The sequence below is a fragment of the Globicephala melas genome, chromosome 11 (genome assembly GCF_963455315.2).
Source record: "Globicephala melas chromosome 11, mGloMel1.2, whole genome shotgun sequence".
In the NCBI taxonomy this organism is placed as follows: domain Eukaryota; kingdom Metazoa; phylum Chordata; class Mammalia; order Artiodactyla; family Delphinidae; genus Globicephala; species Globicephala melas.
In genome coordinates, this window is record NC_083324.2 from 6,780,578 (window position 1) to 6,807,651 (window position 27,074).

Here is a 27,074-nt window from a genome sequence, read left to right on the forward strand (position 1 = left end):
ATAAGGGTGGCACAGGGAGTGCTGTGATAAACTGTTGTGTGTCTTGATGACGGTTGTCACAGGAATCTACATGTGATGCCATTGCTCAGAACTAAACACACACACATACACACACACACACACACACACACACACACAGAGTACACTAAAACTGGTGAAATCTGAATCCAGCGGGTTAGATTGTATCAGTGTCAACATCTTGGTTGTGACATTGTGCTACAGCCATACAGGAAGTGAGCACTGGGGGAAACGGGATGAATGATGTATGACATCTCTCTGTGTTATTTTTTATTGCCTGTGAAACTAGCACTATCTCGAAATAAAAAGTTAAAACACAGGGCAAGGATTAATGCCAAATTTAAGTTAGAGTTTCTTTCTGGGACAAGGGGTGCGTTATGCAGATGCGGAGGGGTATATAGGGGGGTTCAACTTTATCTGTTAGGCTTTACTTCTTAAAAAAGAAAAATCTGAAGCAAACATGGCCTAGAACTAAGGTTCTCCAGAACTGGAGGGTCTGGGCACAAATTTTTTTTATCATTCGGTCACAGGTTTATGTTTGACATAGTTCATAATTTTTAAACAGCTGATCTTGCTTAATTCCCTTCAAACAGAGCCCGGATTGGGTCTGGGACGCAGAATCCTAAGGTGTGGGGGAGGGGTGGCCCCACCCACAGGCAAGCGGCAGCCCGGTGAGCACCCCGCCTCTCCCCGCAGCCCCCGGATAAGGAGGGCGCCCTGCCCAAGCAGGTGGGCAACAAAACAGAGTGCGGCCTGCTGGGCTTCGTGCTGGACCTGAAGCAGGACTACGAGTCTGTGCGCAGCCAGATGCCGGAGGAGAAGCTGTACAAGGTCTACACCTTCAACTCCGTGCGCAAGTCCATGAGCACCGTAATCAAGCTGCCCGACGAGAGCTTCCGCATGTACAGCAAGGGCGCTTCGGAGATCGTGCTCAAGAAGTAAGCGGTGCGGGAGCGGGGGGCGGGGCGCGGGGCGCAGGCACAGGCCGCGGGGAGGGGCCGGGGGCACCCAGGGTCACGGGAAGGGCCGTGCCCAACGCCCCGCAGCAAGACCGCCTGCACGTGCCCTCCCCCAGGGCTTTTGCTACTGTTTCCTCTTAAAGGTTTCTGCAGGGACTCCTCCCTCTTCTCCCTAAGTCACTGGCTCATCAGGAAGTTCTTCCCATTATCCCCGTCAGAGCCCCCTCACGTCACTTCCCTGAGCGTAGAGTTGGTAGACGGCGTGACTTTTCACTGTGAGCAGGTGTCCTCTGACTCCAGGTGCCAGAAGTAAGCCTGGAGAACTAAGCAAGTCAGCCCCCCTCTCTGGGCCCCAGTTTACCCATTTGTACCTTGAGGGGGACTCAACCCTGGTCACACATAGAATCGCCCCAGGGAGCTTTTAAAAAAAAACCCACTGATTCCTGGACTCGCCCCCAACAAACTGAATTGGAACCTCTGGCGTGGGGCCTGCAGTGTGTGTGTGGTGGGGGGTGGGGTTATTCAGTGCTTTCCCAAGCCATCCTGATGCGCAGGCAGGGTCAGGAACCACTAGCGGAGGTTTCATGCCCTCTGAAAACCATTTTCGCTGTGGAACTATTTTTTTCAGATGAAATCTTGTGGAGATGAAACAGAGCAAAGTAGATCTGCTCTTGCTGAAATGGCCTGGGGCAGATATTACAACAAGGCCGCCTGATTTCTTTTTGGCTGGTCCTGATTTCATCCCTGCCTGGGGCCCAGGGGCCAGGACCACCCCTGAAGCATTATGGGAGATGGTCTGGACGAGCCCTGGATGACCAACCACGGCCAGGGGGACGTCCGTCACTGGGGAGGTGGGGGTGAGCTCCGAGCCCGTCGGAGGGAGGGTCTTTGGGCCCTTGGCTGGACCTTACCTGGCCCCTTCCCACCTCCCCCAGGTGCTGCAAAATCCTCAACGGGGCGGGTGAGCCCCGGGTCTTCCGGCCCCGCGACCGGGACGAGATGGTGAAGAAGGTGATTGAGCCCATGGCCTGCGACGGGCTCCGCACCATCTGCGTGGCTTACCGCGACTTACCCGGCAGCCCCGAGCCCGACTGGGACAACGAGAATGACATCCTCAACGACCTCACCTGTATCTGCGTGGTGGGCATCGAGGACCCCGTGCGGCCCGAGGCAGGTGCCCCGCCGTGGAGCTTGGGGAAGGGGGTGAAGCTGGGCGTCCAGCCTGCTGGGTGACCTGGAGTACGTCGCCTCACCCCTCTAAGCCTCAGTTTCCCTGCAAGGCCCACGGGGTCTTCTCTGTACCTACTCCTAAGCATTCAGACTCTTAAGGGTAGCGTAGCCACACTTACCTGCTTGGGACATGGGGTGCAACCCACAGCCTGCCAGCCGGCGTTGCTCTACCGTGAAGGCTGCCCTGCCCTAGAAGCCTCAGAGGAGCCAGGATCTCCTGTCCAAACCCATAGGCCCAGATTCAAGGGTCCCTGCAAAGGAGACACCCAATAACAAAGGTTACCACACTCAAGAAGACCCCAAATGTGGGCCTCCCCATCAGCATTTAGAGTTCTCCCCATCCAGACCAAGTTTACCGGTTAGTTTTCCCTAGTGATGTAGCGGGCAGTCTGCCTCTATCAGGTTTGCAGGGGAGCGGAGCTGGGAAGTTAACCAAAGGTCAAATTCTCAAGCAGAAGGGAAGGGGCGGGTGACAGCACCCCCTCCCTGTACAGATGGAGAAAAGTGATGTAATACGTGTGCCTACTGGGGTGCTCAGATGACAGTGGGTCTTCAGTCTCCTTTAGCTGACTCTGCATCTGGGGGGAAAGCCAAGAATTCAGTGCCGGGAATTTGCAGGGTTGGGGAAGGATGGGACGTGCGTGGTCGGTTGAGCTGCCCGGGCTGGGAAGAGGGTGTGGGAAGAGGAGAGAGCTGCCTCGAGTCTCCGAAACGCTGCTGTGGGCAGAGCTCGCTCGCTCACCCTGGGAGCCCGGGAGGCAAGGCACAGGAGGGGCTGGCCTCCTCTTCCTCGAGGACTAATGCTGCTGGGCCCAGACTGGCCTTGGCAGTGGGATTTGGTGATGCTGCCCCTTGGGACTGTTTCTGACCAGGGTTCTTGGCCCCCTTAATCAATATAAATTGATAGGAGGCCATACAAGAAATTCAGGCAAGGCTTTATTGGGGCTCCTGCTGCAGCAGGGGGGAGTGAGAACAAGTAACAGGTTCCTTTGCTCTTGGCTCCTTCTGTGGGGTGACGGTAGGGGTGTGTCCAGGGGTCGGGCCGAAGGGGGGGCTTAGGTGGTCTGCCCACCCCTTTGGTGGTGCTGTGTGCAGGGGGCGCGCCCATTACCCTGCTTTTGCTCCCGACTCTTGGGAAGTGGCAGTTGGGTTCTTTTGGTCTTTTTTGTATCTTGTTGTCTATAATTTGCCCCAGCTGGGCATGCACGCGGTTATTTTTGGTCGCTTATAGTTTCTTTGTATGTCGTTGCTCGAGGAGACGTCTGTCCAGGTGCAAGCACTGCAGCAAACGGTCCCAGGTCCCAGCCTGTCTCAGGACCACGTTCCTCCACCAAGGGCAACTTCAGTGTCCCCCGCTTACCCTGATACCATCCTCTGGGGCCTCTGGCTGTTCCCTGCTCCTCCTGGAGCCTCCATGTCCCCTTCTTTCAAGTGAAAGGGAGCAGGCAAGATGCCCTCCAAGCTCCTGGCCCTGCTGTTTTAAGACTGCATTCCAAAGACTAAGTGAAACTTGAAGGTCACAGACGTGGACTTTCACATTTAGGCAGCAGGGAGAGGGGTCAAAAGTGTGAGTTCGGGCATCAGATAGACCTGGGATTTTGAGTCCCTTGGCATTACGAGCTGTGTGACCTTGGGCCAGTTACATAACCTCTCTGAGCCTCCATTTCCTCATCTGAAGACTAGGGACAATAATAGTATTCTACACACATGCACACACACACACACACACACACACATGCCTCCTCACTCCCACCCGAAGCCTAAAACAGCAGGGCTGGGAACATGTTCAGCCTATGTCGGAGAAAGGGAGCCTGGTTCCAACCCCAGCTCTGCCACTAACAAGCCACTTCTCCTCTCTGTGCCTCAGTCCCCTCATCTGTAAAATGAGTGGTCGGCCTGGGGGCCCCTCAGGTCCCATCCAGCTCTAAGGTTCTGAGCCAGCTGCCTGGGAGGCTTACTCTCATGCCTTTCTTTGCTTCCCTCCGTCAACACATCCCTGTGGGTGACCTTCTCTCTCCCCTGGGCTCACCCCGGGATGTGGTTTGGAAGCTGTAACTGTGTTGGAGGGCAGGGACGTACTGGAGGGACACAGCAGTCTAGGGACATGGGTTCTCGTCCCGCCCCTGCCACTCCTTCACAGAAGACCTCCGGCGTATCACTGCCCCGGGCCTCAGTTTTTCCATCTGAACAATAAGAAAGTTGGACGTCAACAAGTGAGGGACACAGTGGAGTTACTGGTGATGCTGCCTGAAAGTATGAAAGCTCAGGGACTTCCCTGGCGGTCCAGTGGTTAGGACTCCGGGCTTCCACTGCAGGGGGCACGGGTTCTATCCCTGGTCAGGGAACTAAGATCCCTGCATGCTGCGTGGCACAGGGAAAAAAAGAAAAAAAAAAGTTTTAAAGCTCTGACCTGTTGACTCAGCATCTCCCGTGGGGTGGGGGTGGACGCAGAGCCTCAGGAGACAGGCATGTATGGTTTTTGATTTGTTTGTTTTTTTTAGGCTTCGTGATATATCATCGCCAAATTCAAAAGGTTCGATAGCACAAACAGGGTGAAGTAGCCCCCCATGCCACCAGCAGACCCCAGTGACCACCTCCGAGGCAGCCACAGTCACCAGTTTCTCGGGTGACCTTTGGAGAGGGTCCCTGCCTCTGGTGAGCATGTGTGTGTATGTTGCCAGGACAACCGTGAGGCCGGCCAGAGAAAAAAATCCCCACCCAGACCGCCTCTAGGGTCCCACAAGCCTGGTCAGATTCATTTGCTGCAGGAAAAGAAACTCGGCCTCCCTCCCTTAGTTTCCCCGTCTGTCAAGGGAAAGAAGATCCTATTCCCTTCCTCCCTTGAGAAGACAAAGGACAGAACAGATAAAAACAGGGTTGCAAATCCCCCCTCCCCCAAGGTGCTAGAGTGGTGCATTTTCCAAGTCTGATGGAAGCCAGTGAGGATGAAGCCATCAGGAGAGCAGCGGCCTGGGATTTGCCGGGTTATCCGGGGGTGTTTGGAACCCTCGAAGTCACAGACAACTGCTGTCACCACAAACAACAGATGTTTAAAAGCCTTTATTTAATGAAAACAGGAAGCACCCATTTGCTGGCTGGTTTTCCTCAGTGAGAAATATCTAGGATAATTTTAGCAAAAGAAGGAATCTTTTTTTACAGCTATTTTATCTATGGGGAAAGCACATTTCAACCAGATCAATGCCTCTGGGGCTCGGGTCTTCATCCTCTCTGCACCCTCCCTGCCCGGAACAGTTAGATGTTCCATAGCTGTTCGTTGCATAAATGAGTGAGTGAAGCGATAAAAGGAAGGGCTGAGCAGCTGCAGGAGGTGTCCCACTGGGTTGGAGGGACCAAGGATAGCTTGCTGAACAGAGAGCATTTCATGTGCAAGATGGGAAAGATTTGTGACACACAGAGATTCAGGGAGAGAGGGCATCCCAGGGAGAGAGGGCATCCCAGGCAGAGGGGACAGCACAGGCAAAAGCATAGAGGTGGGGAGGGATGCTACGTGTTTGGGAACTAGTGAAAACCCTAGCTGGGTTTATGAGAGAAAAGGCTGGGAAGGGAGCTTGGAGCCAAACTGTAGAGGATTTGCATGTGCCCGTCCAAATCCATTCACCCGGGTCAGGCTTCGAGGGGCTTAAGCACAAAGGTGTTTCACAGTGACCCACATTGACCAAGCACCTACCCTGCAGGAGGCCCCTGAGAGGGTTCTGAGCGGCTGGCAGCCCCTGCCCTCCAGACCCACAGCCTAGTGAAACGAAGGTGTAAAACCTTCCAGAGTGTAAAACCGGACAGGACTGAAGCACGACAAGGTCGTCCAGTTAGGGACCCATTGCCTATAAAGGAAGTGGAGTAACTCGTGGTGGCCAGGGGAGGCTCCTCCGGGGTTTCCAGATCTGTCCTGAATCCCCCCCACACCTTCAAGGCAGGTCACAGGCCCTTAATATACCTGATCCAAGGGTCACGGTGGGGAGCCCAGCCCATCCCACCGCCCCAGACACCTGCGCCCCCAAGTGCCGCACCCCCATCGCACACCCTGCATCTGTATCCTTCCTCTGTGTCCCTGTACCCACCCTGAAGCAGAAAGAGCAAACAAGGGAGCCCGGGGTCAAGCGTCTTGCCAGCCTCCTCCACCCACACGTCACCAACCTGTGCTGGCCCTGAGCTTGGTGACCTTTGCTGCTGTCACAGAATTCTCCAGCCTCAGTGAAGGGCGGAGGCTATCACTCCATTTTACAGATGAGGAAACCAAGGCTTAGGTGGGAGCCCAGGGCAAAGCCCAGCCCAGCCTTTTGGCCCCTGAGCCCTCTCTCCACAGGGCAGAGACACTTCCACTGCACAGAGTAAAGTGTGGGGACCATAAAAATTAGCCTCCTCCTTTTTTCCTAGTCTGGCTTGTTCAGTGGAAGCCCAGAGGGTAGGGATTCCAAGCAGGCAGATTTCAACTTCCTGAGACAGTCTTGAAAACAGAAGTCTTCCTAAGACATGGCATCCATCACCTCACTCCCAGTTCAGAACTTTCCATGCCTCCCAGGCCTGAAGGAGCAAGGCCCTGACTCCCACACCTTTGGACCTGAAGCCCCTCTCCAGCTCCAAGGCCACCGGCCCCTACCCCACATCTTGCCTTGGCCTCAGCCACCCAGATCACCCGCAGCACTGTCTGCAGTGCCCTCCCCTTCTCTGTGTACCTCATGGGACAGTTGTCTGCAGCCAGGACCACAATGAACTGGTCATCTCTGCAGCCCCAGCATGGGCACAGTGCCAGGCATCAGAGCCTCAGTTAGTGTTGGCTGAAAAGAAGCAGATCAAGTATCCCCTCCTCCAGGAAGCTCCCACAGATTTCTTCTCCCCACACACTTCCTTCTAAAGTAACAGTGTGCTCCGCTGTGCTCCCAGGACTCTTTGTACACATCTTTACCAAAGACCCTGTCTCTGTACAAGAGAATGGGTCTGACCCAAAGTAACTGCTCTCTTATCCGAAAAAAGAACAATTATGTGAAAGGGGGACTTCCCTGGTGGTGCAGTGGTTAAGAATCCGCCTGCCAATGCAGGGGACATGGGTTCGAGCCCTGGTCCGGGAAGATCCCACATGCCGCGGAGCAACTAAGCCCGTGAGCCACAACTACTGAGCCTGCGCTCTAGAGCCCACATGCCACAACTCCTGAGCCCGCGTGCCACAACTACTGAAGCCCGCCTACCTAGAGCCTATGCCCCGCAACAAGAGAAGCCAGCACAATGAGAAGCCCGTGCACTGCAACGAAGAGTAGCCCACGCTCACCGCAACTAGAGAAAGCCTGCACGCAGCAATGAAGGCCCAACGCAGCCAAAATTAAATTAATTTTTTAAAAACGGAAAGATTATGTGAAAGGACACAATAGACTTGTCCTACCTTAGAGCAGTCAGCCGTAGAGGGGTGAGCACCTTGTCAACAGAGGCAAGTAAGTAGAGGCTCTCTGACCATCTGTCAGGGATGCGTGGGAGGAGATCTAGGCAATGAGCAGAGGGTCAGAGTCATGACCCAGAGTCCCTTCCAACTCCAAGAATCTTTTAAACAAGCATAACCTAAATTCTTCCTTTCAGGGCAGAAGCCAGATGAGGTGTGTGTTCCCAAAAGAACAGTGGCTCTTTCCTGTCCCCTGGGCCAGGAGACAGCAGGGGGCTGCAGCCAGGTTACAGCCATTGTGAGGACATCGATAAATTATGTAAAGGGGATCTTGGACCTCCCCCATCCCCACTCCCTCCGGCTCTATAAAAGGAGGTCACGTTTGGTTATGTGAGCAGCTGCCATGGCACGAGGCAGAAGCCTTGCTCACGTGGCCCCAAGCCCTGAGTGGGCCCCAGAAGGCTCCTCCCCAGACTCTGGAAATACACTGAGAGGAGGCCCATGATCAGCTCGCCCCGCTCCAGCCCTTCAACAACAGGGAGATCACTACCTGCCGCCACAGAGCCGGCCTGTTAGAGAACTCGGGGAGCTGGAGGGGCCTCCCCCAACCTTGACCTAGGCCCTGCCTGTGCCCGGCATTTGTTTCTCACTCCACCGCAGGATGGCCGTGCTCAGGAGTTGGGATTTTCTCTATCAGCGGCGGGGTGGAGGCCCAGAAAGGGAGCGGCACACAGGCTAAACCTGGGGCAGGTAGCTGGTGGTCAGGGTAGGGGCAAGATGGAAGAGGCGGGGCCAGAGGCAGGGAGACTGGGAAGGGGCTGGGCAGTGACCTCTGCTTGAGATTGTGGTGTGGACGGGATGTGGATAGAGGCAAGATACTTTCAGTGTCAGTTCTTGTTCTTAAAATTCCTGAGCGCAGAAAGGGACCGGTGGGCGTAAGTTGTCCGCAGTCAGGTTTTGGACCAGCGTTCTAACTCTTCACACTCTTTGCTAGGGCTGCCGTTACAGAGTACCACCAACGGCAGAATTGCGTTGTCTCCTGGTTCTGGAGGCTGGAGGTCTGAGATCGAGGTGTCGGCAGGGTTGGTTCCTTCTGAGGGCTGTGAGGGAGGCTCGGCCGCGGGCCTCTCCCCCAGCTTCCGGTGACGAGCTGGCAGTCTTCAGCCCTGCTAGCACGTAGCAGCATCGCCCAGATCTCTCCCTGCCTCTTCCCATGATGATGTCTTCCCTGTGTGTGTGTGTTTCTGTCCAGATTTCCCCTCTTTATGAGGACACGAGTCACATTGGATGCAGGCCCACCCTAATGGCCTCATCTTAACTTGATTACCTCTATAAAGAGCCTGTCTCCAAGGAAGGTCACATTCTGAGGTACTGGGTGTGAAGAGCTTTCTGGGGTGGGGGAGGGAGGGGGCGGGGAAACGACACAATTCAGCCCGTGACACCTTTAAACTCTCTCAGCAGTGACTTGTCAGGGTCGGGGTGGAAGTGAGTTCTCAGACCCCAGGATGTGGAAGAGGAGAGTCGGATTCAGGCCCCCCTTCCCACCAGGTCTGAGATTCTAAAGTACTTTTAGTACAACTGGATTTTCTGCCCTTGACGTGTCCTCTCCCACTGAAGGACATTTTACAGCAAATACTGCCTTATTATTTTGTTATTTGTCACTGGGTGAGAATCACTTATTCAGTTGATCTGTGCTGTGTGTGAAGGGCCATGGCAGCTCCAGGCTGGTTTTTTTGTTTTGTTAACATCTTTATTGGAGTATAATTACTTTACAATGGTGTGTTAGTTTCTGCTGTATAACAAAGTGAATCAGCTATACGTATACATATCCCCTCCCTCTTGCGTCTCCCTCCCTCCCACCCTCCCTATCCCACCCCTCTAGGGGGGTCACAAAGCACCGAGCTGATCTCCCTGTGCTATGCGGCTGCTTCCCACCAGCTATCTATTTTACATTTGGTAGTGTATATATGTCCATGCCACCCTCTCACTTCATCCCAGCTTACCCTTCCCCCTCCCCGTGTCCTCAAGTCCATTCTCTACGTCTGTGTCTTTATTCCTGTCCTGCCCCTAGGTTCTTCAGAACCTTTTTTTTTCCGACTCCAGGCTGGTTTTTGCATCCCAATTGCTGGGCAGATCCAGCGCCCTGCAAAGTTGGGGGGGGGGGCGACAGCTTCTGATTGGCTGGGTCTGCTCTGGCTAAATGGCCCAGATGTCAGTCTATTATTACAAAGAGGGCAGTAGGCAGCCCTTACTTTCGCAGGGAGATGTCATGTTTTACACAAAGCCTAATCATTCACATTTATTCTAAGCCAATGTCACATTATATAAATAAATTATCCTAAAATGCAATGTCCTTCCCCTGCCCGCCCCCCTGGCAAAAAACTGAAAACACACAAACATATTTATCATTGAGTTTGCAGGAAATGTGCATGTTGATGAAGCAGGGACATGATCCTGTTCAGCAGTGGAGTGTTCTGTACTCTTGCCTGGGGCCATATCCAAGAGGATGTTTATTGTGGTCTTTCTCAAAGTCCTTGTCCAGGTCAGGATAGCCGATGGTTTCATCTTAGGATGCAGTATCATGGGTGATAGGTGGTGGCTGTCTGGGACACTGCAGAAAAGAATTGTGAGACCACATCAGGGTTTCATCAGAGGGTGCTGTGATCGATTAACAATGCCTACCACGGCCACAGGAAAGGAGGAGATGGTCTGTGTGCCATCAGTACCTCCTGGTCATCTAGGCTCCTTACAGTGGCGTTGCCTGTGAGCAGGGCTCACTCTGGAATCCGTGAGGGCAGGGAGGGCCTGCACGAGACGACGTCCACTCCATGGCACACGCCCTCCCACCCAGGTCCCGGAAGCCATCCGCAAGTGCCAGCGAGCAGGCATCACTGTCCGCATGGTCACCGGTGACAACATCAACACAGCCCGGGCCATCGCCATCAAGTGTGGCATCATCCATCCTGGGGAGGACTTCCTGTGCCTTGAGGGCAAGGAGTTCAACCGGAGAATCCGCAACGAGAAAGGGGAGGTATGTGGCCCAGTGCAGAGGGTCCTCAGAGGGCAGGGCTTTGGACGGGGAGCTGGGAGGCACGGGCATGCATGAAGCCCCAGCAGCCAGCCAGTGTGCCACTCAGAGCCCAGTGATCGAGGCAAGTCCCCTGCCTTCTCTCCCCGCCCCACCGACCCGCCCCTCCCCCATCCCTCTCCAGATTGAGCAGGAACGAATCGACAAGATCTGGCCAAAGCTGCGGGTGCTGGCTCGCTCCTCCCCCACGGACAAGCATACCCTGGTCAAAGGTAAGACTTGGGCGGGCACGGGCAGCTCTGAGGCCCAGGCGCCAGGCCTCCCCAGGCTTTCCTGTCCTGGCGCCTTCAGCTTCTTTCCAGGATGGGAGGGGCTCCTGCCAGGGGCTCCCCGCACCTGGGGACGCCCTGGGAGGCCTGCTAAGGGCCACAGTGAAATAAGGAGGCGGCGAATCTGCTCCCTGGGCCCCACCTCCCATGGGCAGCAATGGGATTGCCTATCCAGGGGCCAAGAGTCATGGCCTGAGGGCTGAATGGGGCCCACAGATGAGTTTATTTGGGTGGTGTGTCTTTTTCAATGTTCAAGTTGAATGACTTTATACAGACCCTGCTTCCTCCCATTTGATGCCGTCTTAACCACTGCTGTCTGACACTCCGCCCATTTCATTTACTTATGTTCTCAGTCTGGCCCCAGAGCTTGTGAGTTTGAGACCCTTGGTCTGCCTGTTCTCTAAGGATGCTATCCGACATGTGTAACCAGGACGCCGGGAGTGGGCTGTCCTGGGAATAGCAATCTGAGAAATGAGCCAAAACCCAGCGTCCTTCTTCCCTGAGTCCCTCCAGGGAGAGGGCACACCCCTCGCTGAGCTCATCTAGCTGGTCAGATGCTGGGCACTTTCAGAGTCCCATAGGCCTGGGTTTAAATCCAGACTCTGCCCCTGCCCTGCTCTGTGGCTTTGGGCAATTGCCCAGCACCAGGGCTCAATTTTTCCATCTGTAAAATGGCCGTAGGGGGAAGGTTTCTGGCTGAGGTCATCCCTAGGGCATCTTGGATTCCTCTCCTAAAGGTGCTGCCCAAAGACATTAAGGAAGGCAGATCTGGCCTTGGAACAGAAACACAAAGCCCCAGAACCACAGATACCCAAGCAGGAGACCACCCCCAACCCATCCCCAGTTCCTGTTCAATCATGCACTCATTCATTCACTCATTCTCTTGATAAATGTTTACTGAGGATCTAGTATGTGCCAGGCCCAGGTCTTGGCCGACGTGGTCCTCCCGTTTTGGAATTTGTGGTCCAGGTTTTATCCAGCAGACATTGAATAGGTGGTTTCCCTACGTAGAGCTAAAGGCTGCACTGGTGGGAGAGAAGGGTGATCTGGGCCCTCTGCTGGCCTCTAACTCGAGCTGGGGAGGGTGTCATATTGCAGGCCGTGGAAGGTGGGATGGGGGGCCAGGGGGAAGGGCCTGTGTTTCAGGCAGGACAGGGAACTACACTATGAAAGCCCAGAGGCAGAGATTTCCAGGCACTGTCAAGGACTTGAAAGAAGTTCAGTTGGCTGGGCTGGAGCCTCAAGCGAGAGAGAGACAGGAGGAGGCGGCCAGAGAAGGGGGTGCCGGCATCAGATCACACAGGGCCTTGAACGCCAAGCAGCGACCTACACAGTCAGCCCAGGTGGGGAGCCGAGGGAGGGCCTTGAAGGGGAAAGGGCCCTCCCTGCCGCTGTGTGGAGAGTGGCCTGGAAGCAGAGGGCCCACCAGGACTGTCCAGCTGTGAGTGGTGACACCCGGGCAGGGGTGGTGACAGTGCAGGTGCACTGGAAGGGGACGGGTCTGAGAACTCTTTGCGGGCAGGAGGGGCCTGGGCCCGGCGATTGTTCAGATGGGGCGGAGGGATGGGGGAGAGGGGAGTCCAGGATTGCTCAGTCTATACCTGCTTGAGAGCCTGCTGCACAGTTTACAAGGGGGCAGCTAGGTGTCATGAGTCGCACAAGGGACCAATTTGAGGGGAAACTGATGCCCTTGCTTTAGGAGGCCGAGCTGGAGGCCCTCTGACATCCAAGTGGAGATGTCCATGGAGTCAGGGCTCAGGAGAGAGAGCTGGCCCCCGATGAAGACATAGGTGGGGTGTGACAAGTGGGGGTAAGCAGAGGAGCTGCTGGACCCAGGAACCTTCCACCTGAGCGGTGAGCAGAGGCTGAGACCTGTCAGCGGGTCTGTCACCAAGAAGAGGCAGCCAGAGGGGTCGGGGGACAAGCAGGCCAAGGAAGGAGGCCTGCTGAGGGGGGAGGCGTGGTCCACGGTGTGAATGGCTGCTGAGAGGTCCAGAGATAGGACAGGAACCATAGGAGTCGGCCACAGGGAGGTCCCTAGGGACCATGCACTGCGGGGCGTGTCAGCACTGGTGGTGGAGGAAAGAGGTCTGGGGGAAGGGGCTCTTGCAGCTCCTCCCTCTATCGGAAGCCGTAGGAGAGCTGGGCCAGCCTGGGGAGCCACAGGGGAAAACAAGCCCCCTCCTTGCCTCGGAGAAGCACCCAGGAGGGCCCAGGGAACCGGCGGGGTGAAGGCCTCAAATGCCAAGTGCACAGAGATTGGATAATCCAGGGCAGCAGAACAGCTTGGGGGAGCGGCCAGGAGGACTTCCGGTGCACACGTCCTGAAGCCAGACCTTGAAGAGGGTGGAGCTCTGACCCTTGCAGGGAGCTGCGGGGAGACAGGGTCTGGGGGTACAGTGCCCCAGGTCAGGGAACTCATTCCCTCCTTCCAGAGGCTGCTGCGGTTTGCCAATTGCAGGACACACGTGTGGGAGCAAAAGTGACCTGATTAGGGTGGGCGGGGGTCCTCAGGGTGTCACAAAGGCTTCCCAGGGAAAGCAGTATCCGGGCTGAGACCGGGTGACTGGGTGACGGGACGGCTGGCCCAGGGAACAGCCTGTGCAAAGACGGGCAGGTGGCCAGCTGCATGGGACGGAGAGCTGTTCCCGTGGCAGAAGCACAGGCTGGGGGTGGCTGGGGGAGGGAAGAGATCAGAGAACGGGCGGGGTGTGACCACGGAGGACCAAGCGGGTAGAGCCGAGAACTCGGTGTCATCCTGAGGCTGAGGGCAGTGAGAGTATGACTCTCAGCTGGTGCTGGGGGCGGGGTTCAGACTCAGGTGTCAGAGCCCTGGGGCTGCTATGAAGATTGGAGGGGAGGGCTTCCCTGGTGGCGCAGTGGTTGAGAGTCCGCCTGCCGATGCAGGGGACACGGGTTCATGCCCTGGTCCGGGAAGATCCCACATGCCACGGAGCGGCTGGGCCCCGTGAGCCATGGCCGCTGAGCCTGTGCGTCCGGAGCTTGTGCTCCGCAACAGGAGAGGCCACAGCAGTGAGAGGCCTGCATACCGCAAAAAAAAAAAAAAAAAAAGATTGGAGGGGAGCCTGGTGTTAGGGAGAGGGGGAGTGGAGGCGCTGCATGTGGGGTGGCGGAGAGGAGGATAAGGATCCCAGTGGGGCTTTGGGGCTGTAGGACCCGCAGACGCAGTGATGCATCTGATGTGCGGAATGGGACAGGGATGTATCAAGGTTGACACCCGAGTTTCTGTCCTGCCATGGATGTCTCTGCTTGGGGCCCCGCAAACTCCACACACACCCAGTGACGACTTCTGTCACGCATCCTTTTCTACTGGTCCCAGGGCAGTGACAGGGGCCGTGTGTCATCTGTTCGCTCTGTTACTTGCTGAAGATTTTACTGAGGATGAATGTCTGGAGAGCAGGCATTGGCAAACGGCAGAGCCCAGGCCTCCTCGGGTGTGACTGACACCGCCGCCCCACCCCCAGGCAGAAGGTGCTGAGGGAGCAGATAGTAGGCCCCCTGACCAAACCCTGGTGCCCCAGGAGGGCAGAGGGGCCCCTGGGGTATAGGCAGAGAGGAGGTGCGTCCGGCCAGGGTGGCTGCCACTGTGGCCACGGGCTGCAGAAAGCAAAGAGGATGCTGGAGAGGCGACAGGCCCGGACCACAGAGGGCCGCAGCCGGCCCCGGACTCAGGGGCGCCACGTCCCCTGCAGGTGCTGGGAAGAAGCTCGACGGGAGGGGGTGGCAGGGCAGGGGCCAGAGAGGAGGCTGTCCCCGCCCCGCTGGGAGTCCCAGGGCCCTCAGTACATGCTCACCCCACCCACAGGCATCATCGACAGCACACACACGGAGCAGCGGCAGGTGGTGGCCGTGACGGGGGACGGCACCAATGATGGGCCTGCGCTCAAGAAGGCCGATGTGGGCTTCGCCATGGTAGGAGCTCGCGGGGGCCCGGGGCAGCATCCGGCAGGAGCCGGCAGGCAGGGGGTTAGGGGAGCGTGGACCACACAGCCTCCTGCAGGGAGTGCAGCACCCCCAGTGCACACTCCACCCACCCTCCGTCCACCTGATGCTCCCAGCACTCTTGAGGCTCGGCCTGGCCTCCGGGTCTCCCTGGAAGGGTAGAGGGGGCTTCCTGTAGCGATGGGTCTGGGGGAGGGAGGGGGAGGGAGGGGAGGGCCCCCCTTCCTGAAGGCAGACCGTTGGCCTCAGGGCTGGGTCTGTGAGGAGCAGGGCTGTGGTGTGCATGCGTGTGCACGCACATGCATGCCTCGTGTGGCCTGGCGGTGTGGGGGTGGGTGGGTGTGTGCGGGGGCTGGTGTAGGGGTGAGGACAGTGTCGCTAGCGCTGCTCGCCTCTCCGGTCGCCCCACCCAGGCTCCTGTCCCCATCCCCACAGGGCATCGCAGGCACGGATGTGGCCAAGGAGGCCTCGGACATCATCCTAACGGACGACAACTTCAGCAGCATCGTCAAGGCGGTGATGTGGGGCCGCAATGTCTACGACAGCATCTCCAAATTCCTGCAGTTCCAGCTGACGGTCAACGTGGTGGCCGTGATCGTGGCCTTCACGGGCGCCTGCATCACGCAGGTGGGTCCACCAGGGGCAGGCAGGATGGCGCAGGCCAAAGCCTGGGGAGGGCGGACACCCACACGGGGTGTCCCAGATCGTCACACCTGCACGCTGAGGGCCAGGAGCTGCATCACAGACCCACCCACGTAGGCGCCAGCCCCTCAGGGTGCAGGAAATGAGGCTCAGAGAGGTGGCGGGATTTGCCCAAGGTCACCCAGCAAGTGGAGATGCCAGGCCCACCTCCACATCTGCCTGACCCAGGCACAGGCCTGGCCGTTGCTCCAAGAGGCAGGAGAGGTGACCCTCAAGGGAAGGCAGGACCCCTGGCCGCATAAAGGGCCAGAGAGAGGCCGGGGCAGGACAGGCAGCCAGCTGGGGGCGCGGAGCTGGCAGGGCCCTGGGAGCCTCAGCTCCGGCGTGGAGTGCGTTGGGAAAGCCCTCTGTGCTGGGGTTCCTGGGCCTCATGGAGCCGACAGGCAGGCCCCAGCACCTGCAGCCTCACTGCTTCCTCAGCCGCCTCACGAGGCGGGAACTGTGGTGATCCCCATTTCACAGAGGCAGAAACCGAGCCTCAGAGGATGGGCCTGCCAGGCACCTGCCATTGCTCGCGCAGCCTCCTGCCTCACCCCAACAGGGCCTGACCAGGAGAGGGCAGGTGTTCCGAGGCCTGGCCCCTCCCAGAACCAGGTGGGCAGGCAAGGTCCTGCCCATAAGAGCACAACAGAGGCCCAGAGGCCAGCACTGCCCTGAAGAGCTGTGTGGCCCTGGGAATGCTGTCCCCTCTGTTGTGCTCTGAGCCCTTGAGGGTGCACGTGGCAGTACCCAACACCCCAGCCCTGAGTGAGAGCCCTGGGTGGTGCCTAGGGCGGGGTGGAGGCGGGGGTCCCCTCTGCTCCTAAGGGCCTTGTCTCCTGCTCTGTGGACAAGAGGCTCCCTCTAGTGGTGGCTTGAGGAACACTCCCATGGTACAGCTGCTCACACCAGGCTTCTTGGAGACCAGCTAGTGCCAGACGAGGAAACTGAGGTGCCAAGGGGGCCGTCAGTTTGCCTGAGGTCTTGGATTGAGTTGGTGGCAGGGTTGTGAAGGCCTTGGTGGGGAGATGGGGGCCCTGACCTCACGGTGCATAGAGGAGGCTGATGGGCAGGAGGAAGCTGAGGGGAGTGGGGAGTGTGACTGAGCCCGGGCAGAGGTGGGAGAGGTGGCCTGGACGAGGGGCGGTGATAAATATCAGGAGGTGAGTGAGTGTGTAAGGCGTAGGCGGAGGGGCCTCAGGAGCCAGCTCAGTCCAGGTTGCTGGGTATATAGGATCTGCGGGCTTCCTGGAGGAGGTGCTCGGGCAGTGTAGACCACATGGTACGACTGTGCGCAGACAGTATGAATATGCGATCCCTGTCTCAGCCAGAGAGAAGTGTGGGAATCCACACCAGAATGTGCACGGTGGGAACCCGTAAATGGTGAATGTTGATGAGTTTTAGCTTCTTCTGTTCCTTACTTGCCCAAATTTCCTACCAGGAAAATACATTATTTTTGGCGTCACAGACGCATATAATAATTGCTTAAAGTAAACATAAGAGGTAAAGAGAAATTGGGTGGTAGTAAAAAAGGGACAGGGTCCCAGGCATTGTTTGTGGGATAGGAGAGGCCCGAGCCATTGGTGGTCGAGGGGAAAGAGGCAGCGGGAAGCAGAGGTGGTGGGGTCTGGGCGGGAGGTGGTTGTGGGAGGGTCGTGACCTTAGCCTGGAAGAGAGGCTCGTCCAGACGGGGGCTGGAGAGGCGGAGGAGGGAAGATGGCGGGGATGTGGCTGTATTTACGGGGGCTGGGCTGTGGAACTGGTGGCCATCGGGCCTGGGGCTCAATTTTCTCCTTGTGGGAGAAGACAGGTCTGAAGTGGGCGGGTCTGGGCTGTTCCCCAGGGAAGGCCTAGCAAACCTGCTCCACGTCTGCTCTGGAACCCAGGGGGTGGGCCAGCCGAGGAAGACCCACGGGGAGAGCCGGCCTCAAGGCTCCGGTGGGAAGCTGCTGACACCGCAGGAAGGAGCCCCAGCCCGGGCACTTCGGGCCAGCAGGCGGGCCGGCCGCCCCGTGACAGCCCCCTCTCCACTCGCTATCCCCAGGACTCCCCTCTGAAGGCCGTGCAGATGCTCTGGGTGAACCTCATCATGGACACGTTCGCCTCGCTGGCGCTGGCCACCGAGCCACCCACGGAGACCCTGCTTCTGAGGAAGCCATACGGCCGCAACAAGCCCCTCATCTCGCGGACCATGATGAAGAACATCCTGGGCCACGCCGTCTACCAGCTAACCCTCATCTTCACCCTGCTCTTTGTTGGTGAGTCCCCCACCCTGCCCACCGGGGACACCATGGCCCAGACCCCGTGCTCTGGACTCACAGCTGCTGCCTGTTTGCTGGTGAGGTGATGGAGGCCTAGGGAGGTGAAGTTAGTTGCTCAGGGTCACACAGCAAATCTTGGGTAGAGACTGGCCCTGCCCCAGGTCTGGCTCCAAAGCCAGGGATTTTTCCACGGATGACAGCTGCAGACACTGTGTACACAGTGCAAGGTGGTGCCTCACGCCAGCCCCGCAGAAGCCTGAAGCTCTAGGGGGAGTGGCCAGCCCCTTCTCTCATTGCTCCCACACTTGGAAGGATCCTCACCACGCCATCCTCAGAAAAGAGCCGCATGCCTGCCTACCCGCCAGCTGTTTCCACAACACGTTTATTTAGGACCCTCTACCACCAACCCCCATGACAATGAGGGCACCGAGCACAGAGAGGGGAGGTGACTTGCCCGAGGGCACACAGCCGGTCTGAGGTGGCACCCTAGCTGGTTCTAAGACTGACCTGGCTTCCAGGGTGCTTCAGAGATGATCCGAGCGAAGCCCGCCCCTGGCACCTGGACAGGCCCAGAGGCGGGCAGGAGCTGGCCCACAACCACATGGCAAGTTGGGGCCAGCTTGGAGTCCCCAGAGCCTCTCTGAGCTGGGTTTTCAATGCCAACGAGCCCTTGCCCTCAAGTCCAGAGTACAGATGGCGATGGGGCACGATCCCATTCCTCAGAGTGCAGTTCTCTTCCGTTGTGTTGGCAGGACGGTTGCAAAGATGATCATGAAAAGCCTTGGAGGGTGTTCGGGGAATGCAGAATTAGTAGAGACGCAGAGAAAGCTGTCAGGCTGGGGAGAGAGGGGGGCGAGGTGGGCTCCTGCTCTACTCGCTGGCTTCCCCACTTGAGCACCTGCTCTGGGCAGTCCTGGACTCAGCTAGATCCTCACACTCAGAAAACCCCACAAGCCCTCCCAGCACCAGCTCATGCAGCTTTGCAAAAGGACGCAGGACGGCATCAGGCATGCCATGGGTGGGTGTCCACACAGCAGCCCGGGGCTGTGTCCCACACACACTGCCACGTGGCAGCTCCTGTGACAGAGAGTTAGGCCACCTGGGTGAGTCCAGAGCCAGCCTGGCCTGGAAGCTCCAGCCTCCATGCAGGAACTGTTCTCTCCTGTAACAGCCCCTTGCACTTCCAGAGGTCTCAGCAAGGACGTGCTCAGTTACAAGCAGCAAGACTTTCGGGGGGACCCAAAGCCATGGTCTCCCGCCAGGTATTCCGAGATCACTCTACATCCTCCCAGTCCGGATGAGTTTGCCAACCAGGGGTTGCTTTTTATAAGCCCTGTCGCCTTGTAGCACAGCTGGCCTCCCACCTTTATCAGATTTCTGCAGAAAAAGTGGAAGAAAGTCCACCCAAGGCCTTTCTCCCCTAGAGGAGAAAGGGTTTTGTTACCCCTTCACTTACACCCCACAGCTGAGGCCCACCTGCCCCCCAGTGTCCAGAGAGCACCTCCCGCATCTGGGTGACCCACCCGGCTGCTCAGAAGAGGCCCCCACGCAGGGCCAGGCGTCCCCCCAGCTCCGTCCCTCAGCCCGGCTCCCGCCCTCTCGGCTTGGCAGGCGAGAAGATGTTCCAGATCGACAGCGGGAGGAACGCGCCCCTGCACTCGCCGCCGTCCGAGCACTACACCATCATCTTCAACACCTTCGTCATGATGCAGCTCTTCAACGAGATCAACGCCCGCAAGATCCACGGCGAGCGCAACGTCTTCGACGGCATCTTCCGGAACCCCATCTTCTGCACCATCGTGCTGGGCACCTTCGCCATCCAGGTACCGGGCCCCCACCCTGACCTGGCCGGGGTGGGCAGAGGGCAGCGGGCCGCCGGAGCCCCTCGGCAGTGCCCTGAGAGCCCAGACCTCGAGCTGGCCCCTGACGGCCTGTCCCTCTGTCTCTCTCTCTCTGCTCCCTGTGGCCTCCAGATAGTGATTGTGCAGTTTGGCGGGAAGCCGTTCAGCTGCTCTCCGCTGCAGCTGGACCAGTGGTTGTGGTGCATATTCATCGGGTTAGGAGAGCTTGTCTGGGGCCAGGTGAGTGCTGGGGGAGCTGCAGGAGGGGCCTCTCGGCAGGGGAAGGGAAAGAACACTGGACGGGGAATCCAGGAGCCCCAGCAATGGGTCATGGCTCCTCCACGGATTAGCTGTCTGGCTCCGGGCAAGGGCCTCCCCGTGTCTGGAGACCGGAGCAGTGGGGGGTTGGCCCAGGTCTCGAATGCTGGTCACTTGGGTATCGCCACCGTGATTTTTGCTTCTGTCTCTACACCCCGCTCATCCTGTTATTTACTTGATACTTTCTTTTAGTCACATCTGTTTTTCTAACTGAAATTTATTTCAAAAGGTAATTTATATTACAGATATGATTGGAAAGTCAGTATCACTTGTCATAAACAGAAGCTAACCAAAAAACTGTAACAAGCGCGATGTTTTTAAACTCTGACTAGAGGCCATGGCCAGCCCAGGCTCAGAGCTCGAAGCCGGCTTGTGGTAAAGAGCATTAGTAGGTGCTGTGACACCAAGCAGAGGCTCCTTCAGAGAGCTCGGAGGGAGCGTAAGAGGCGCAAACCCTGCTGCATCACAGTGCTGTGTCTGCAGCCATCTGTGGCCCTCCCCAGCTTCAGGGAACCCGGGGCTGGATCCTCTCTAGGGGCCCTTCTAGCCATGACCCCAGAACGTTCTCCCACCAGGCACATGCACACACACACGCACACGCACCATCATGGAACTCACAGCTTGCAGCTCAAAGACGCCTGACCAGGACATGGTACCCGGAGCTGGATCCAGGCAGTGGGTGCCCCAACAGGCCTAAGACGTTGGTCTTGCCTTCAAGCTGCTCCCAGGCTAGAGTGGGAAATTCTAGTGAGAGAAATTAACTAGAAGGTAAAGAATAAAATTTAGTTTCCTTCAGAACAATCTTCTTTGAACTTTGGAGCTTCTTTGGAGAGTTGATAAACTAGGTTTGACTTAACAACGCCATTCCCTGGGCACCCTCAGGGCCTGGGCACCCTCAGGGCCTGGGCATCTTCGTCCCACTGGACAATCCCTCAGGGAGCCCTCGGCGTCTGGATGAGCAGGTTCCTGACACCTAAGGAAGATGCCAGCGGGCAAGGCCCACCTTAAACCCCCGGGGAACCCCTGAGAGTGTGCAGGGCAGCCCCTGTCAGTCCCTAGAGGAGATGTCAGGGGCCTCTGACCTCTGCCACCTCAGCTGCCCCACAGGGCCTGCCGCTCAGGCCTCAGCCCCACGGACAAGCCCTTTGGAGGAAGAGTAACAACAAAGGCATATCCCCCTCCCATCTTGCCTTCCCTTTCCGGGAGGGCAGCCATTCCAAGAGTCCCAGGATTGACTGCCCCCAAGGCACGCAAGCTCTGAGCTCCTGTTGCCCAGGGTTGGGCACCCCAGGACCCGGTGACCTCAGGAAGAATAAGCCAGAGACCTGAGGGCCAGTGACTTAGACACAGCATCTCCAACTCTGAGAACCGGTCCCAGCTTTCCAGATGGGAAGGCCGGAGCTCACAGAGGTTAAATGACTTGCCCAAAGTCACAGGACTTGTAAGGTCTGGGGTATCCAAAGTCCCACGTGTCCAACTCCCCAGATTTCCCACGATTTCCACCTGCCTCTGGATGAGTGAGTGAATTAAGAAGCAAATTAAAAAGAAATCTAAAGTTGACTTGAGGAGGAGGTGCGACGAGTTAAGGAGTGAGTCGAACGTAACTAGGTCAGTGGGTAAGAAGAGCAAGAGGGAGGAAGGGAGGCCGAGCCCTCCGCTGACAGCCCTCTGCTGGCCCCTCGCAGGTCATCGCCACCATCCCGACCAGCCGGCTCAAGTTCCTCAAGGAGGCGGGCAGGCTCACACAGAAGGAGGAGATCCCGGAGGAGGAGCTGAACGAGGACGTGGAGGAGATAGACCACGCCGAGCGAGAGCTGCGGCGGGGCCAGATCTTGTGGTTCCGAGGCCTGAACCGGATCCAGACCCAGGTACAGGCGGCTCCTGGGGCCGGGCCCGTGCCCGGCGGGGTGGGTGGCGATGGGGATGCGGGGATGAGGGTGGGTCCAGACCCGCTCTCACCATCTCACCAGCCTCCTGTGCACCCATGTTCCCCACACACACACTCTGCGTTGCCGCTGAAGAGTGGCCTCCTCGGGAAGGTCCTACCTCCCTGTCCACCTGGCTGGGGTCGGACTGGGGTCACACCCACTGTGGGCTCTGGGGCGGGGGGCAGGGGGTGCCCCTAAGGTGGAGGAGGGGTGACCCTGAGGGCCGAGGTGAGTGAGGGGCTCCTGTCAGGGTTGCTGGGGGGCCGCCAGGAGGGTCAGGTGAAGCTGGAGACTGATCCACGTGAGGCCAGGATGGCAGCTTCAGGCCGGGGTGGGCCCCAGATTCTCCCGGCCACGTGGTCAGGCCTGCATCTGCACGTACATCTTCCTCCACGGGGGGCTTCAGACACTCTCCTAGCCCCCACTGGGGCATTGAGTCAGTTCTGGGGACCAAAGGTTGGTTTTCCACACACACACCACATGCACGCACACGCACCCCAAGGACACACATGTAGAGCACACGTGCGGGATGTGTGTCCGGCCAGAAGCAGGTCTCTGCCTCAGAACGGGACTGCGTGGCCACCACCTGACACACGCCACGAACATGCAGCCCCCGTGTTCCCACACGGCCCCTCTCCCTGAGTCAGGGCTGCAGTTCTCGGGGTGCTTTCACAGCCCTGTAGGATGAGGAACAGAGGGACCAGGAAACCGAGAGAGGCTCAGTCTCCTGCCCAGCCGGCCTGGAACAGCCGTGCTGGGACGTTCATGGTCACCCTGCCCCCGTCACGCTCTGGGAAGTGCATCAGGGCCCCCCAGCTCGGGTCTGCGGTCCTGCAGTCCTACGTGGCCTACCGCTGCATTTCCACCTAGCACAAAAACAGGTCACCTGGGCTGCCTCACACCCTACAGGGACTGTCCCAAACATCATCTCATTGGCCTTCCCAGCCCCCTGAGAGGTCGGTATGCCCCGCACCTAGTTTTAGGGGTAACCGAGGTTCAGGAGACAGCCCTTTCTGGGCAGTGGGTCGGGGGAGCAGGTTGCACACCCAGAGCCTCCTGACAGACAGCAGTCTGTGCTCCGGGACTAGACCTCCGGGTAGCCCCCATCCCGCACTTCCCAGGCGGGCCTGGCAGCTCTCAGCACACACACAGCCCTGGTGCTGTCACCAGCCTGGCCACAAAGCCTTTGAGGAGGACGCCGGGACTGTAGTTTCTTGAGTGAGCACGAGTCCTATCTAGCCTGACTCTCACGGACCACTAAGTGGGCCAGTGCTTTGCCCCTCGCAGCTAACCCTGCCAGGTAGGTGGCATTGCCCCTTCTGAAGGACAAGAAGCTGCTGCTGGGCAGTGACTTGCCCAAGGCCGTCTAGCTCGTAAGTGATAGAGCTGGGGTCTGGGCCAGGGTCTGTCCACCCCAGAGCTCCCAGCACACCACTCTGGCTCCACGCCTGGTCCCGAGGGCTGAGCACCCCCTCTGCCTCCAAACACCATGTTTAACGCCCCACCCGCGGGCCCCCGCCCAGCCCATTGGCCCCTGAGTCACTAGAGCAGGACCAAGGCCGGGCCCCTGTGGCTCCCCCCTCAACCGGGCCCTGGGGACCCCAGGTGCCCGAGCTGAGCAGACGTCTCTCAGAGCCTTGGCGCGTGCCTGGTATTGTCGTTTTGGTTTAAGTGGCGTGCTGTCTTGCCGTGGCTGCGGCTGTCCTCGTGGCCTGGCGCCTGTCAGTCGTGTAGCTGTCGTGTCCATTCTTTTCGCAACTTGTCTCGTTCTCTCCTCCGTTGCAGATTGAAGTAGTCAATACTTTCAAGAGCGGGGCCTCCTTTCAGGGAGCCCTGCGGAGACAATCCTCCGTCACCAGCCAGAGCCAGGACGTAGCCAATCTCTCTAGCCCTAGTCGCGTGTCGTTGTCCAATGCTCTTTCCTCTCCGACCAGCCTTCCTCCTGCTGCAGCCGGGCGTGAGTGTGAATCCTTACCGCCTCGGGTGCCACCGCCGCCAGCGCCGGGCGGCCAGGAGGGCAGGGGCCGGGGCGCCAGGGACTCGGGGGGCAGGAGGTCGTGATTAGGCCCAGGGGGCTGAGGGGCCCCGGCCATTGAGGAGGGTCCCAGGCGGTCAGCAGACCACAGCCAGGCACGGGGTGGCAGTCCCTTAGGGGGTCAGGGTCGGCTGGGGTCAGGGTCAGGGGTTATGACCAGGCAGTCATGGGGTCCTGAGGGTCACAAGTAGTCAAAAAGTCTGGGTCAGTCAAAGGATCACCGTTGGTCAGGGAGGTTTCAGTGATCGAATGTCACAGTCCCCCACAGGGTCACGGTGGCCAGAGGGGAGCAGTCAGGTGGGGGGCGTGGAGCACACCAGTCAGTGTAGGGTCATACCCGGTCAGGAAAAGCCTGGCTTGTGAGGGCCAGGGTCAGAGCTGGCCAGGAGATCGCAGTCCTGCAGTCGAAGTCAGGCCAAGGGTTACTGTGGGTCAAGGGAGGAAAGGCTCTCAGGGGTCACAGTCAGCCACAGTGAGGTCCAACCCAGAGGGGTCACTATAGATCAGAGGTCACAGTTGGTCAGGGGACCCAGGTCCCCAAGGAGATCACAGCCTGGAGGCCCGCTACCCAGTAGTTCAGCCCCTTCTGCCCTCTCTCCTTGTACACCTGCGAGCACCAGCTACCTTACACACACTTCTCCCTGCAGCGGGGCTTGGAGCACAGCGAAGGCCTGAGCCCTTCCTGGAAGGGACAAGGCTCCTGACCCATTCCACTTGACCTCAGGTAGAGCACAGTGGGGGGTCTCATCTTGGCTGGCTGACAGCAGGCCTGAGGGACCCAGTCTAACCTGTGGCTTCCTCCTTCCTCATTGGAGGGACACCTGGGACTCCGACCCCCTCCATCACCTCCCTCCCTCGAGCTCATCTCCTCACGCCAGGGCGTCTGACACAAGTTTCTCAACTCTGGCCTTGTCTAGATCTTTATGAACCCCCCATGGCTCCAGGCCCCAGAGGGCACGAGGAGTTTCTATTTGCCACCTGCCTCCCTTCCCTGTCTCTAGTCAGCCCCTCCTAAACCACAAGGGAGCTGCAGTCTGGTCCTCTCACGTTGCTGTTCACTCAGCCAGCCCTTGGGCTTCTCTGATGAGACTCCAGGCCTCGTCTCTTGATACTTTATAAGGTGCCACTACCCCCCACCCTCCCAAGCACAGAACATCCAAAACACACACCTCTGCCACCGGGCAGGAGAGGACCATGTGCTGGGTGAGAATGATGCCATCTGAGCCCTTGGACAAGAGGCGCGAGCCGCACGGTGCTGTCGGTGGCGTGTGCTCACGTCCCACGGCCTTTCCGTGGGTGCAGTCCCGCCAAGTACACAAAATGACAGGGAGGATGCAGAAACGGGGGAAAGCCCCTGTGCTTGTTCATCAGCACGAAAACACAGCGATGGGGAGGCCAGACGAGCCCAGGTGAAGTGAGGCCACGTTTGAGCAGACGGTGTCTGAGTCACGTTCCCATGAGGCACTGTCGCTGGCAAGTCACTGCCAGGCTTTCTCAGAGCAGGAGACACTTCGCTCCCACCCTTTCCCGCTCCATACAGAGCGCCCTCGCCTCGGTGGGAGGCCCGCGCCCAGCTGCCCTACTCCTGCGCCAGCCGAGCTCCAGCCTTGGTCAGCGCTGCCTCCTGTCGTGAGGTGCAGAGACCAAAAGTGCTCAGGGCTGGAGGGCCACCTGGGGAAAGGATCTCTTCCTCTCGGGGTTCCCACTGCCCTCCCATTGCCTCCTGCATGCCTCCGGCCGGTCTGACTGCCAGAAGGTGGCCTCCGGGTCCAGGCCCAGGTCTTCGTCCTCCCCGGTTCGGCCTCTTTCTGGAAGCGTGGTGCCTCACCCTGGCCAACACGGGGCTCACGACACTCCTGGGTACCTGCAGCCTCTCCCTGGGTTAGGCCCCGCATCTTAGCTCTTCCAGTCTCGAAGAAAGAGCGCAGTCATCTTGAACCTTTTCTTCTGCCCTTTAGAAAACCATTCAATAAGGCCAGTCCTGTGACAATTGGTTCTCAACACTTTTCCTTCAGAGAAATGCCCATTTCTGCCTGCGCTTTGCTTCCTATCTCTAAGCCAATCTCCTTCTAGCCCAGATTAATCCCTTTATCCCATGGTGACCCAACTATGGAACAGCCTTTGAGAAGGATGCTATAGGCCTTGCCCATGACCCGTCATTTTCTCAGAGAACCCAAAGGGGCTGATCAAGCATGACTCCCTCACCCAAGTGCCGTCTTGCCTCTCCCTCAGGCATCACGCCGCCTTAGGAATCTTGCATTCCTACCTGCAATTGTAGAATCCAGCCTGTAATTCTGGGTCCCTTCTGGGACCCTTTCTTGGGCATGGGGTCTCAAAAAACGCCTGACCATCCCCTTGCTCAAGGGTACTGGTTCCAAAATTGATCACAACCTCTGTGGTTTCAACAGACACATTTTGGTCAACACAGTCACGATGTGAAATATCCCCTAGTTCCTCCTTTGCTTGAATAGTTTCTATAGCAATGTCACCTCCTCTGGTCTCCAAGGACTCTGAGAGCCCTCTAGATACCAGGCAGGGTCCCTACAGAAGCCAAAAGGCTTTCTTCCCACAGGGTGTGAAGCAGGGGGCCAGGAAGTAAGAGAAGGGGTCCCCGATTGGGTGGGTGGAGAGGTGGGCTCCCCCCACCCCCTGCCTCCTCCGAGCAGGATCTTCTTCCCAGGATTCTCCAGTAGAGTAGGGTGCCTGTTGAGTTGAAAACACCTGGGCTCTCTGTGCCCTGGAAGGAGTCAAACCACCGTCCTTTGGGCTATCAGAAGTGACCACCAAGTCCTGGGGCAGGGTGGCGTGTGCCTGGCTGACTTCTGACTCATGACCTGGGGTGAGGAACCCCCCAGCACATCACACATCCCTCCCTCAGCACCACTGTGAGGCGGAGGGCCCCAGGCAGACACATACCATGCGGTGACAGGACAGTCTGTCTGGTCAGACTGGCATTGGAATGATCGGGAGGAAACTCTGGTCCACTGCCTTGCTTTCCTCTTCTCACTTACTCAAAAGCAAGTTTCTTTTTTTCTCCCAGAAACTTAATGGCACACCCCTAATGCCTTATACTCTAGCCTCACCCAAAATTTTCCAG

At 58.1% G+C, this 27,074-nt stretch overlaps 1 protein-coding gene across 12 annotated transcripts in view; it reads left to right on the forward strand.

Annotated features, from left to right (window-relative positions):
* ATP2B2 (ATPase plasma membrane Ca2+ transporting 2) overlaps nt 1-27,074 on the forward strand; it is a 351,712-nt gene that overhangs the window by 317,839 nt on the left and 6,799 nt on the right. For 8 of the 12 annotated variants that reach the window (XM_060307759.1, XM_060307760.1, XM_060307761.1 and 5 more), the window contains 10 exons: nt 715-956; nt 1,913-2,147; nt 10,445-10,624; nt 10,806-10,893; nt 14,777-14,883; nt 15,349-15,540; nt 17,639-17,852; nt 19,467-19,678; nt 19,829-19,936; nt 21,700-21,882. In XM_060307759.1, coding sequence (XP_060163742.1) covers nt 715-956; nt 1,913-2,147; nt 10,445-10,624; nt 10,806-10,893; nt 14,777-14,883; nt 15,349-15,540; nt 17,639-17,852; nt 19,467-19,678; nt 19,829-19,936; nt 21,700-21,882 — 1,761 coding nt within the window. Of the gene's footprint in view, nt 1-714; nt 957-1,912; nt 2,148-10,444; nt 10,625-10,805; nt 10,894-14,776; nt 14,884-15,348; nt 15,541-17,638; nt 17,853-19,466; nt 19,679-19,828; nt 19,937-21,699; nt 21,883-23,727; nt 23,900-27,074 lie in introns of all 12 variants that reach the window. The other 4 variants (XM_060307765.1, XM_060307767.1, XM_060307768.1 and 1 more) reach the window with 1 other exon arrangement.